At 40.0% G+C, this 15,037-nt stretch overlaps 1 protein-coding gene across 1 annotated transcript; it reads right to left on the bottom strand.

Moving 5' to 3' along the window:
* Positions 1-313: 313 nt before the first annotated feature.
* Positions 314-13,863, bottom strand: LOC132998877 (transmembrane protein 255B). Its single transcript, XM_061068621.1, has 9 exons — positions 13,803-13,863; positions 11,831-11,973; positions 11,632-11,694; positions 4,217-4,306; positions 3,089-3,166; positions 2,075-2,160; positions 1,290-1,449; positions 772-912; positions 314-538 (listed from the first exon to the last, which is right to left on the bottom strand). Exons 1-9 carry the CDS (start codon positions 13,861-13,863, stop codon positions 314-316), a joined length of 1,047 nt encoding a protein of 348 aa, XP_060924604.1.
* Positions 13,864-15,037: the final 1,174 nt, after the last annotated feature.

Below are 15,037 nucleotides of genomic sequence, written 5' to 3'. Positions count from 1 at the left end.
ATAAACAGCTGCTGGCTCATATTTACCTATAGATGTGTGAGTGGAATCAGTTTTCTCGATCAAGAACTGTCTGTGTTTCCAGAGCTGATTCTCTCAATGAATGCACATGAAATATATATATATATATAAATAATGTCTATATATTCACACTATAAATCTGTTCAGTTCACGTCCACTAGAAACAGTAAACAGCTTTTAAATCAGAATTGGTGAAACTCACTGGTGGGTTTTCCTTCTATAAGGTCACCTAAGAAATGTCTGAAAATATGCTACACTCCGCCTGATCAGATCAGATCCCAACATGCCTGAGGGATCAGCAGGCGTAGGGAGGAGGTTTCTCAAAGGAGCCGAAGGAGGGTCCGTAGAGGACGGGAGCGTTGGGGGTCAGCATGTAGCCGCCTGGTTCCTGGGTGGCTCCCTGAGGCTGGGTGGAGGCCTGAGAGGGGGGCTGGTTCTCCTCCGACGGGCAGGAGCCGGAGGAGAGGCCTCCGTCGGGGTTCATCTGGGGCGTAGCAGGTGCCTGGTAGTTGCTGTTATGCTGCGGGAGAGGAGAGGAGAGGGAGTGGTGCTGTGGTTTGTGAACATAGAGCCAAAGATACTTGACATTATTTTACACATCGTCATGGGAGATGTGGGATTGTGTAGTTTGTAGAAGTCAAGAAATATCAGCAATTATTAGACATAATCGATAATCAATCTGTGAAACATGATCAGTCACACAATTTAATCTGGTCATTGATAGTTCCCGTTGTTTTTGCTCCTGGCTCGTACCTGCATGGACATTGGATAGTTGGGGTAGGCAGGCAGACTCTGTCCTGAACAGAGCCCAGCGTAGGTGAGCATGTGCTGGGTGGGGTTGTACAGGATGTGGGGTGGGGGTGCAGGGCTGGGAGCCAGTTGAGGATTAGGCTTCTGCGGCAGGAAACAAAAAGATGACAGAGAAACTTAATTGTACTTTAGAAAATGCCAGATATTGACAGATCTATCTTGTTCAATGAGTTGAATGTGTCTCAACTTTCAGTATCCAAACTTAAAACACAAAAGGGAAGCTTTGAAACAAGCTCGAATGAGAGATATTCAAAGTGTTAAAATAATACATTCTATTAGTTCAACACAGGAGCTGGTTTAAACACAGGAAAGAAACAGTCAGTTGCTTTGTGTCCGATATAAAAAAAATGTTAACTCATTGTAAGTGTTGAGTAAAATTTGGAAGCTTCGAGGGTCATGTTTATTTTACTCAGGATGAAGAGGAGCTTTAGTCTCAGTTTTTTGTCTTTTTCTGGACTCACCATGTCCTTGTACGCGCCGAGGATGGCGGCAGTGATGATGCCCAGGAACAGGCCGATCACGTTGAGCACCACTGAGGCCCACAGCAGCCGGTACAGGTGGATCGCGTCCCAGCAGCTGCTCACACCAGTGAACTCGAAGTACTGTGTGTGGTAGTCTGTGCTGGAGGAGGGACGGGGATGGGTCAGGACATTAATCCCAAAGGATTTATGTTTCAAATTACCGTTCATATTAAGTCTTTAAGTTGCATTTGAACATTTGATTGTTTCGATTTCCCTTTCTTTTTTGTATTTGTGAATCTGACATCGACTTTATTTGCAATGCCTGTCAATCATCTTCATCGCCATCGTCATCCTGGGACTGAATTCTCTTTATTTCTAAAGTGGAAACAATCCGATCAACATTTGCTGATTCTAGTTTGAGGATATGCTGATTATCTTTGTTTGTGTTTTATCTTAATTTTAATATTTTTGAGTTTTGTTCTGTTCGTTGAAAACAAAACAGGAATGGTCACAAAGTTGGACTTGGGAATTCTGTGAAAACGAAATTTTATGAAAATATTAGTTGTCATTATTTGATTTGTCTGACATACTTCATCTACCAATAGCAGGATTTCGTATTAACATATATCATAGATTTATGCTAATTCCGGAATTTCCCCCAATTTTCTTTTTTGTCATTTTGTAATTTTGTCTGATGAAGGGTCAGCCTATACTCCTGTTTCCATATGTTTCTGAGCAGAAATGTGAGTCACATGAGTAAGTAGAAGTTAAGTTGCATTGCTCACCTATCACAGTTGTACAGGTAGCAGCAGTAGCAGGTGTTGCTCCTCAGTTTGAGCTTGCAGGATTTGTCAAATGAGCGACACGTCACCTGCAGGGTAAAGATTCTCTTAACATTTTGTAATGTCATCAGAGAAGCAAGAGCTGGACGAACACATTAGATAGAGATACATGAACTGAAGGTAAATATATGTTTGTCATATCCATAATGTCTATTGTAACCTGTAAGTTCATGACATTTGGTTGTTGCTCTAAAAAAAAAATATATTCTGTATAGCATCATCTGACCACTAGATGTCCTTACACCATCAGTTTATTATTTTGGGGGGAAAACAAAGCTGATTGACTTATTTAACAATAGTGAAATTTAATGATTTGTTGAATGTAATAGATATTCTATTCAATATTCTGTAAGAGCGCCTCCTCCTGGGCATGGACGATATACCAGTCTTTCTCAAATATGTGAAGAGATGCTCTGCTGTTCATCTGTGTCCTGAGACTGGGCGTCATCATTTCATTCATTATCAGTGATGACAAACCTAAATTCACAGTCTGTTCCTCTTTAAATGATCTCTCTCCTGCACATGTTGCACTCATGCAGCTGATCTGTCACCGCCACACCACTTTCCACAGATGGTTCCCTTTTGTGCAGCATCAAAAGCACTCGTCCATCTCTTTTATAACACCGGTTGTTCCTTCTCCCATCTTTATGAAATCTGGTCAATGACTTATTCTGATAGTTTCCTTACTATGTGAACACATGTTGCATTAGACACCACAGAGGCCAAATTGAAGAAGCTGTTATCTTCACAGGTACTTTTATAATTTGTAATAGCTTGTGTTGCCTTGAGGTTGTACTCTGTGGCCTGTATCTTCAGGTAGTCCATCTGACTTGTTTGTATTCAGCTAGATCAAACACCCTACGACACTCTATCTTAAAATGTGATTATTGTGCCATGATGCAGCGGTTTTGAATTTTGGCCCAGGCTTTTGTTGTTTATCGTAGGAGTGAGAATCACCTCTGTGTAGTAGTTGTCGTAGGCGTAGGCCGATCCACTGGTGTGGTGGCACATGTCCTCCTGCAGGGGTCTCATGTCCTGTGTGTTGGAAATATCAAAATGTCAGTTTAGAGAAGCTGATGGACGAGTTTATTAGACGACTTTGGTCCTGAATTTCATACACGTCAATGTAATAAAACCTCTAAAAGAGCTGATTTATGTCAGTTCAGGAATCATTGAAGTGCAAAAGATTGAGAACCTCTGATTTAAAGGGTTCAGTAATGTTTTGTGTGCATTGGAGCCCTGTGTCCGTCTGTCCGTCCTCCAGCTGTCTCTCTGTCCCTGCAGCAGTGAAGGTTTGCTCTCACAACTCGTCCCCTGCACCGGACAGCAAAAAAACAACCTCCAGCACTAAACCTCACTCGACTTGACACAGTGTGAAACGTAATAAAATCATTTTCATCGTCCAGAGCTTGAAGGTGCAATAACTGGGACTTTTACTGTCCCGCGAGTGGAGAAAGAAAAGCATATCTGCAGGGCTTTGATTGCACTGGTGATCGATATCAGCGAGCGGGTGCCAGGTGCTGAGAGCTCCAGCTTTTTAAACTCTGCTCCTGCTCCATACTCATTAAAAACCTCATTAAAATTCATTAGGCCGAAGTGACAAACTGAAGTGTTTGTGTATGTGCATGTGTAGAAACATTAAAGATGTGCAGGAGGGGAGCGGCTTTGACCTTATCTGACCTCTACGCGTTTTTAGTTCCCTAACAAATGCAGGTATATGTAGACATGTGATTTTTAATGCATGCCGATTGAGCCTGGGAGACAAAGAGGTGTTGTGCCGTAGAGAATTGTGGTAAAGATTTAATCAGCCCTGTTGTGCTGAACGTTTTCCACAGCTCCTCTGGTGACCCAGCAGACACTGAGATGAGTCCAACTGGTTTAACTGTGCTGTCTCCATTCTGTCTGATTACATCTGCAAAGTTCCTGATCTTTCTGTTGTGTCTGAGCCGCGTCTCTGCAGACCTGAGCATGTCTGATCAAATGTGATGTGCGAGTGTCTCGGGGAAGAAAGATGAATTAGTTTGTGTTTCTTTCTCCCCTCCCAGACTATAGACCATAAATAACAAGACATAAGATGAAACTCACGATGAATTCTGAAGCGATGATCCCGTCCACGATGGCACAGAAGAAAGACGCGATGACTCCGATACTGATGAAGATGATCGCTGCCACAAGCTGAAAGAGAGGAGGAGGAGGATGAAGAGGATACAGTCGTTAGTAAAAAAGCATCAGAAGCCATCATCTGCGTAAACGAGCAGGAGAAGAATAACACTTTAAAGATCGAAGTCATTCTAACTGTGCAACACACTCTAGGATCTCATCAATTCTGCAACAGCTGTTGATGCAGAGTTGGTTCAGACCTCTCAGATGTTTTCCAGACGAAAGGTGCAACTGCAGCCTTTTTTAAAGGAAAAAACTACACGCGGCAAATTAAGTTCTGACTCTTAAATTGTACGATTTTTCTGAAAAGTAAATAAAGACGATAAATTATGATGTTTATGAGAGTTAATCCCACTGAACAGCTTATTTGTGTCTAAATTACACAAAACAACATGACAGGAACAAGAGGATGAGACTGTCTGGTAGGATATGAATAAACATACAAAAAAATCTGTTGTCCTCAAATCTTAACCAAGCAATATTGCAGTAATTTAAATAAGGTTGGATTGAACATAATACATTGCAAACTGGTATAAGTGATTTATTAGGTACAGGATTTTTCCAGTAATACCAAGAAATCTATACTTCAGTAACAAAGTGGTGTTTTCCTTTTCAATTTTCTGGTTATTTTTTTTCCAGATTGAAATTGTTTCAGACATAAGTGCTGCTATAGTTAAAAAATTCAATTCAAATGTTTTTACATCATCCCAGTGTTTGGTATATGCTTCTGAATGATTATAAATATGTTGCAACTTGTATAACATAAAGGCAAAATCCTGATTGAAGTTAAAACTCGTAGGATTAGTTTCTGTGCTGGTGTGTGTCCTCGTCTGCGGCGTCTCGACTGCAGGACGATAAAGGAAATGTACGGCCTCCTACTCTGCCAACACAAAAGTGCTTTGTGGGTTATTTATGGGGAAAAAAGGCAACGCACAGGACAAAGGGACGGCCTTTTGTACCAGCAAGGTCAATCTAATTCTCCCCATGAGATACACACACACACACACACACACACACACACACACACACACACACACACACACACACAGGATTAAGGCAAAACAATCGCACAGATTCAGTTGTGTGAAATAACCCCAACAAACTGATCACTGATCAACAAACCAAAATATGAATGATGTAACAAAGGAGGTTCTTCTGTAAAACTACTAATATAAGACATAAGACACACACACACACACACACACACACTTGGCAGAGCGGATGCAGCTGACTGATCACAGATGTCTGATCATAAACTTTATCCCTGAGCATCGTTTCCTGTCTGTTCAACAGCTCCTCCAGGACCCAAACCCTCCTGCACTCAAACATCAGATTAAACACACACTTTGTTCTTTCAGCTGCTGCATTCATCTCCCTGAAGCAACAGCTGGGACTCAGCTCTTTGTCACAAAAATTAACAATTAATGTAATAATGTCTATCTTCTAAAAAACTGTGTGATTCTGCATTGATATTTGGGACTTTCCTCCTTTAGGAGAAAATATTGGATCCCAGCCATTACAGTCTTGGTGTACTACAAAGTAAATTACAAACGAGGACTAGAATCTATTTTCTGGTAAGCAGTCAGAAATCAGACATAACCCTGTTCGTACCCAGATAGAGTTAGTGGGTAAATTATAAATATGAGGGGATCCAAAACAGAGCCCTGGGGAACACCGCTCCTAACTGGAGATCTAAGATTTCTAACCTGAGCGAATGTCTTGTGTGTTATGAATAAAAGGCCTTGAGCTGTGTGTGAGAGCACAACACAAGTTGAAGTGACAGAGATGTGAAAACAAGGGAATTATAAAAGAACTCCCCCCAGTAAGGTGAAGCAGAGTCAAACTGAGAAAATGAGCTTTTTCTGACTGGGTTTTATCTGCCACTGGTCCAGACTCTCCACTTCATTAGCGGTTTAAATGACTCTGCTTTTATGGCCAGCAAGTGGGAGATGAGGCCAGAGGCAGAGACAATAGAGCCTGACAACTGCATTACTTCACATTAGCACCGGCTGCCAGCCCATAAAACACCTGAACACACTCCATCGTCCAAACCACCAAAACCTCCCCTGGTGCAACTGAAGCAGAGAGAACAACCAAGTGGTGTAACAGATTAAAGACAGTTTCTGCTCTCAGGAGTCGATTCACTAAAGAAATATTTAATATTTAAAATACAGTTACTAAGGCTCTTCTTCTTTTCATTTGATTGGATTTGACTGCAAAATGTTGTAGTTTCTGCCTGTATAACCTCTGTCTATTTATTTGTTGAAACTACAGGTCCACCTTAGTCTTCTTCATCACTGAAACACTTTACTGCAGCTGTAATTTGCAGATGTGTTTGTAGCCACCTGATGGATGTTAGGTCCAATATTCACTTTCTTCATGTTGCTGTTAATCTCTGTTTAAACCCCTGAGAGAAATATCTGTCTCTTTAGCTGCTAAATGTTCTTCACTGTGTTTATCTGCTGTTCAGGTGATAATCTCACTATCCCATTGTTCTTACATAGTAATGATGTGTTTTCATTAAGTAAACAATCTGAATACTTATTTCAGAGAATTGGGAATAAAAGACAAAGAGGATAAATGTTTTAGAGAAGAAAACTCATCAGCCTTGGTCAAGATACCTAACAGGTTATGTAACTAAAGTCGCTGACCACTGCAAGGTCTTCTTCTCCTGCTCAGTGGTCCGGTGAGCGATCACAACCACATCTGGACACAGCAGTAATGAGAACCGATCGTCCCGGAACCTGTTGGGTAAAATACGACCTTTTGCAGGTTCTCTGTTCTGCTCTGTGCGCTGCAAGGTGACCAGAAGGACGACAGGGTTGTGAGATATACAGGCAGAAGCTACAAGAGGCTGCTGGAGCAGAGAGCTGAAGCGACGTGAAGCTGGTTCATACAGAGTGATGAATAAATCTCAGAGCAGTGAAGCCTGACAGGGTGAAAGTGCAGATTTTCCTCTTTCGCCCTTTCACAGAGAGAATTTCATGCTCCACGGTGCTTTTGAACGTTTGAGGATAAAATGAAATGAAGAGCGCAGATATATGAGCCGTTCAGGTTTTTAATGCTTTATCTGGGAAATGTCGACGGAGCGTGAATGTGCGTTTTACCTGCAACAAGTTTCTGATTCATAAAGAGATCTGGTTTCTCTGCAGTATTAACGACTAACAGAATATCACTGAAGTACTAGACAGTGGCATTGTACGGTGGAAAATTGAGGGATCACCATTTTTTCCAATATTTTTTGTTTTCAAAGGTGATTATTACAATAATCATATCGAGCTAATTATATGTAAAGCTGTGGATTTTTACTCTCTCAATCAAAAAACACGCTTTTGTTTCCTTGTTACACCATGATTCACAACTAATTTCAGATTATCATATTTTACATGGTAAGCAAAACTACAAATAAAACCTTACCTTCAAATATTACTCACATTTATACTAAAAAACAAAGGACCTAAACCATCACTGCAATTTTGATAAAGTTATTAAAGTAAAGTGTAGGGAATCATTTAAAAATCCTTGTGCAGGATGAATACTAAGTGAAAATAAATACACTGAACTAGATTATGAAATTATTATTGGAATTGTTTATTCAACCCTGTTTATTTGTTGGTTGGTTGGTTGGTTAGTTTGTTTGTAAGCAAGTTTACACAAAAGCTAATGGACGGATCACAAAGCAAATTGGTATGAAGGATGGTATTTGGGCCAGTCACACAGGAAACGTTTCTGTTTGGCACTTGACTCCTTTCTCATCAAAGCCTGAGGAGTACAGAGCTGTGAGCCACAGGAAGCAGGAGAAGCTTCAGAGCTCTCAGATGTCAGTGTGGCATTGTGGTGAGCGCAGTTGTTCTTTAATGAGTGACCTGCCAGCTGGCGCTCATGTTACAGTGCTAAGCTTGGAAGAAGACACCTGTGTGAGGGCCAACGTGGTGCCACATGTTCCTCATAGGAGATTCTGTAGACCACTGGTTGTGTGGCAGCGATCACGCCATTAAAGTTTAACACCCACAGAGCCGAGAGCGATGCCAGAGAGGCCGACATGTGCAGCCAAGGCTGGTTTATCAGGCAAAGTGGGGCCTAAAAACCTCAGGTCATTACTGACGGGTCCTGAATCCTCCATCCTTTGGCTCTGGTCTGAAAGAGGAACTTTTTAAGTTTGAGCTGCTTTGTTTTAAAATGGTGTTTTATCAGTGTCATTCACACATTATTGATTATTATTCCCAGTAGTAACCAACGAGTGTTTTCATTATCAATAAACAAGTCACTTATTTTCTTTGGGGTTGGATTCGGGTTATTTGAAGTTAACATTCAAATTTCTTTTCTTAACTTTGGTACAAAGATGGTACCGGTGATTGTTTTGTATTTTGATTAAAAAAAATACAACATTTTTAACCTACTGACTGATCAATTGATCATTTCAGCTCCGGAGTACTGGTCAGTTTATGGGTATCTGGGGAAATATTCAAAATGGTGCAGTGAGAGTCGATAGTAACAACAAATAGTTTTTATCAGGTCTCATAGAAGTTTTTTGCCAAATAGATACTACAGGTGTCTTACACATTTTTCCTCCACTCACAACACGAGAAGTGAAACAACAAGAACCGGCCCTAAATACAGAACTTTTTAAATATGAAGAATGTGTACATCCTTGGTAAATGATGCTTTTAATTGTCCTTTGTCAGCTGCATGAACACGGACACATCATTGTTTTTTGTATATACAGTACACTGTGGTGTAAGGTAAGACAAAATGATCCGACCACAGGCACACAACACCCTGCACGCCACATGAAATATTTACAACACAGACTGATACACCACAGTCATGGAGACAGGGGACATACACAGAGCTACCTTATCTTTAAGTGGACAGGTAGAGATATAGTGGGGCAGGTTTTTATAATTTGGGGAAAGTTTTGTGTGACGTTTAACCCTCCAATCAACATGATCAACAGGTATAGGCAGTTAATGTAAAGGTACTGTAGTGTGGAGAAGACATAAAGAAAAAATTGGGTTGCCAGGTTGTGGCAACATGACCAGTGAAAACATATATTGGAAGCCTCCTTCCCGCACGATAAGAGGAAGGGTTCTCTTATCGTGCGTGGACACTGAAGTACCCGGATATTTTATACTCAGAGTTGTAGACTGCTCAGTTTCATGGAGCAAGAGAATCCGTAAGAGAAGCTCGGTGCTCACTGTCAATGACCCTCAAGGATCTTGATGCGGTGTTGTTATGTAGAGGTCAGAGGTCAGAGGCCTGGACCACTGGTGGAAGCATGTGGTAAAAGTCAGAGGGAGACTCCATTAAATTTAGTTGTAGATCTGGATCCAGGAATTTATTTTCACTTTCTTTAACATTGTGAGATTGGATATTTTTCAGCAGTTTCATGGATTTCTTGATGACAAAAAACAGGCATCTGATATTTATGAGTCAGCAATGTGGTGCAGATCCAAATAAAAGTCTTGATCTAGTACTGTAAATGTAATTTCTGTATTTGTTTGTGTTTTCATATTCCTTTTAAATAAGGACTCAAAACAATTGGAATCAAAAAATAATTTATGTAAATAGAATGTATTGAAGATATTATTTAAAATGTTACACTGAAATCACAAACAATTATGAAAGAGGTCCTATCTCTCCTATAAAAAAATCCTGGATCTGCCAGCTGAGTCGTATGTGACCCCGAAGATTAGATGGGTTCTTCTCTGACACATACTGCTTCCTTCCACAGAGTTTTGTGGAAGAAAATTGGTTTAGTTGTTTTTTTGATGTTATCTTACTTACAAACCAATGGACAGGGAGTAAAACAGAAGCTGCTTGAAGGTAATCAGGACAAATGCAGAGGTGAAAAGACTGAGGTTTCTGTGTCACTGGTGTCTTCTTCAAGGAACTTAACTCAGTCAGTCTCATGCTGGGTTTGATACACTGCGAATGTGATACTGATGATACGACTTACATTACACACAGGGAGAGGGTCAGTTTCTGGTTCCCACTGGAACTTGAGTAACGTTTGTGTTACTGTCGTCTCAACCTGGTTGAAATCAGCTGATTGGAAGTTCCGGGAATAATCAATTTCAGGCAGGTCTGGGGGCCTGTTCCTCTAATTGTCTCTTTACTCTGGAGTCATGGACACGATTATATTTTGTATAATACTATATATGTTGTTGTACAGAGAGGTATTTGATGATATTCTATCTGTGTCCCTGTCTGAAATAAAGGAGCCCTGTGAGCGACCGACCAATACTAATGTCATTGTCCCCTCATGTCACTGAAATCCAGAGCCGATGATGTTCACTTCCCCCGACCACAGATCCAGTCATGTTACACTGACCCGGGCTCAAGAACCAAGAACACATTACGCTGCCTTCGAGTAATCACATTTGCTTCTTGGTCATAACAGAGCAATTTCCAGTTTAGTGGATTTACAGAGTCTGTAACACGATCCCCTGATTCCTGGTTATTTATATGTGTGTGTCCTGTTTTCCAGGAACAATGTCTCATTTTTAGAAAATGAATTTTATTGACAAGTCACCTTGAGAGAGAATAAACATAGGGCTATAGGTCAAATGAGGGCCAACTATCGAGATGAAAGAATTTTCTTACATTTACAAACAATTGTTACTTCCCCTCGGCTGCGGTAGAACAAGCTGCGACGACAACAGATTCATATCATCAGCAGAACCTGAGCAACAGTATTGATCATTTGGATCCGTTCACTGGTCGATTGTTTTGGTTCATCCTTTTATCTCAGTTTTGTTTTGGTGTCTGCAAACCGGTGGGAAAAGACTTGAACCTTTAGCTGTTAAACTTTCTTCCTCAGTTATAGGTGACATCTTAGTTTGCATTGTCACAGCACATTACTGACGCCATCTCTCAGTAAATAAGTTTACATGCTTGGCTGAGGTGTTGGAGATGTTGAATTAATAAAAACAAAGTGTAATGAGATCAGACTTATTGAATAAATCATGATGTGCATGACGCATGTGACGACTGAAGAAAGTGGCTGCAGACAACAACATCAGATCAGTGTGGGGCGTTTGGTTTGGTTGGGTTTGTCTGAGACTCTTTTGTGACTTAATCTCATTGCCTCCTCTTCTTCTGCATTGGTTTAGTGACTGGAGAAGGTTTATCCTCTTACCTGAGTGTCTGCAGTGATCCAGCAGGTTGGCACACTTCCTCTGTCATCGTATAAAAGCTTCTATGCTATTTTTCAAGTTATGTACGAATGCAATAAATAATATGACGTGTCCTGAAGCCTGATATAAAGTTGGGGGTGTCAGGAAAGACCAGAAATATATGTTGTCACAGTTTTCTGACAGTCAGAGGAACAGACTCACCATGGGTCTGCGGTTTTCCACCAGGTGGAGGCCGACAATTCCCAGAAAGGCTCCAAAACTCAGCTGGAGGTTCAGGGAGAAACAAGGAGAAACATTAGGTCTCAGACACCAGGTCACAATCATATTTGCAGGATTGAATGACAGTGAATCGTCTGCGTCTGGACGTGTGAAGGTGAGACGGGAGGTGATTGTCACTCACGGTGATGCCTGGGTAATACCCAGCGACGGGCACATTGTCGGTGCGGGTGGCAGAGAGGAGACCCACCGTCAGCACCACAAGAGACAGAGCCAGAAGAAACACAGTCACCCACAGGGCCGTCCTCCTCCGGCGCAGGTACTGATCTGAGGAGCAACATGAGGAGGACCTCTTCATCACTAACAATCCACCTTGTTCTGAAATGTCATTCTGACCAGAAAGCTAAATCTCTAACCTGCTTTTTGAGACAAGCACATAATGGCATTATTTTACCATCCATCCATTATTATCTAAACTATCTCCTTATTGAAGCATTATAGGGGCATTTGAGCCAATCCAAGCTTCAGTGTCCAACTATTCAATTCTAACCCCAGTCTACATGTCTTTGGACTCTGGGAGGAAGTCAGAGTACTCAGGAAAAACCCATGAGGAGAAAATTCAAATTCCACACAAATAGAACTCGGACAAAACGGGATTCAAACCAAGAACCTTCTTGCCGCTAAGAACCTCTGCATCACTGTGCCACCCCTGATTTTAGTATACTCTTATAGTAATTTCTCCTTTTTGTTGTTGATAGATGAGCATTGATGAGAGAAGTATTCAAATAAATTAATCCAATATATGTACCAGTAATAACCAGGAGACAATAGTTTGTAGTGTGTATTTAAGTAGCAGGTTATGTTGGGACAGATTCTACCTTGTACTGTTGGGTGGTTTTATTTACTGCATCACAAGGAATAATACTTTGTGTACTTAGAGTGTATTTATTAATCAGACATATGCAGGATTTCTTACTTGCTAGTTTCCAAGAACCTAATGTAATTATTACACAATTTAGGAAGCGTAAATATTGAGGTATCACTATGGCAGACAAATAACAGTGGAGTAAAAGTACAACATTTTCTTCTGGATGTTAGTGGAGTCGAAGTATAAAATTCAAATACTAAATAAGTACAAGTAGTAGAATTTAAATAGCTACGTGTGTTTGCTTCATAAGACTTGTTGCAACCTTTTGCTCACAAAGCTCTGATTGAATACTTTTCCCTGATGGCATTTCCACCTGTCACAACATAACGACGGCTGGATTCCATATAGCTGCTTCAGTTTCAAGGTCTAAATGTTTTTTGGATCACTGTGCCACTGTCACGTCTGCTGAATGCAACAGAGCCGTGTTAATATTATCAGTCACCACAGGTGCTTCTCCCTATGTAACATGTCAAAATGTCTGATGAGAAAAAAATCTATTCAATGAATCAGGAAAACAACGGCACCACTTCCTGGCAAGGCATCGTTCATAAAGGACTCACAAGCTGTAATTAATGGATTTATAATCGGTTGATAAATTATTCACTCACACTTTATTGGTCAGTTATGAGCCATTAATAACAATAACAACCTTTTGAGTTGCCAGGTTCAGGAAAATTCATCAGGTAGACGTCTCCCAGTAACCTTCATTACTGTCATACGAAGCCCGAATACTTATTTATGGTTTACCAACATTTAAATCTGCATTACAGCTGAATATATAAAGTATATACACACACTGTAAACATTAAACTTGACATTGTTCAAACAAAACAACATAATCTCCTTTTTTCTATTATTCTGAGTTCTGCATGCAGATCAGGAGCAACTCAAACACTTTGTAAGACGTAATAAATTGTCTATTGTCATATATCTAGGTTTATGAATTAGTTTTTGGTCCATAATGTCCTGCAGCTTTATTTAAACATGATACATGGTATAAAAGGAAACAAGCAAAGTGTCATGCTGCCACAACCTGGACACTCTAATTTTTGTCTTATAAAACATTAGTAAATTATATGGATAGTTTAATCGATAACAGTTTATAAACCATTTATAAACAGTGACCTAGGCAACTAACAATCACATGCATATAGTTTTTTAAGTGTTTTCTTGTTGATAATATTAAACTTTAAAGTATTTCAGGATGAGTGTTGATGATATAGTTTACCTGCAGGATCCAGTATGTCTGTGGCTGTTTGTTGAGCTGTCTGCTGAGCTTCAGGCTGCATCTCCACTCAGTCTCAATGAATCCGCTTTTAAAAGGAAGAACAGATAAAAACACCAGGAAGCAGCTGAGTTTTTTTTCTTTCTTCTTCAGTCTTTTTTATGTTGATTCAGGAAAGAGTCTTCATCGTCCTCCACAGAGCTGCAAGAAATACGTTTCCTCTTTTTCTTCTTATAACTCAAACATCTTTTGGATGTATATATAAATTCATTCAGAGCTGCAGCTGATTCACACACAGCTTCAACTTTTCTTCTGAGAGAGAGGGAGAGGGAGAGAGAGGGAGAGAGAGAAATAGAGAGAAAGAGAGAGAGAGAGAGAGACAGAGAGAGAGAGAGAGACAGAGAGAGACAGAGAGAGAGAGCGAGAGAGAGACTCTGTTTTTTTTCACCTCTGTGCTAAATTATTGTTTATTCGATTATTTAATCATTAGCCGCACATAAGTTATAATGCTGCTTGTATTCAAGGTTCATGTTAAACATGTTTACAGTATGTGACTAAACTCTACTGCGTGTTTATTATTTATTTTATGGTTGACTTGCTGCAGCATTAATATGGAGGTTGTCAGTGGTAATATGAGTTTACAGCGCCCCCCATTGGCCAACACTTGACATATCAGCCATTTACACAGTTTGAATCCAAGATCCACTGCACATCTTTTATTTCACTGACTGTCAAATGAAAAATGTTGCCTTTTCTTTCTTTCTTGTTAAAATAAATATTAATATAATATAATAAATATGTATGTTCTAACCTCCCTCATGATTAATATAAAAGGGGAAAAGAGTTGAGCTGATAAAAGATTTGGTCACAAAGAAAATCAAGTATTTTCAACGTGGCGACAATTAAGAAAATAACAATCATTTGCAGCTCTTTAAATGTAAAGATCAAAGAGTAGTAAATAAAGTAATAAATTCCTTGGTAAACATGCTCACATACATTTAGATGGAATATAAGCATTAAAACATTTCTAACAATATGGTAAGACCTGTGTGTGTATAGGCTACTTCTGCATACTGTGTGCCACATGCATTTATCGAATCTAATGCCTGGCTGTAGGTGGAGCAACTGAATCATGAAATGTAAATGGGTGTGATTTTAATGACAAAATATTTAATATGAATTCATAAATATCTCACAATAGATATATACAAAAAGAGAAACGGTTAAAACACAGTAGA

Source organism: Limanda limanda, chromosome 3 (assembly GCF_963576545.1).
Source record: "Limanda limanda chromosome 3, fLimLim1.1, whole genome shotgun sequence".
Classification (NCBI taxonomy): domain Eukaryota; kingdom Metazoa; phylum Chordata; class Actinopteri; order Pleuronectiformes; family Pleuronectidae; genus Limanda; species Limanda limanda.
The sequence above is the reverse complement of the archived record's forward strand: the minus strand, read 5'-3'. Positions and strand labels throughout refer to the sequence as shown.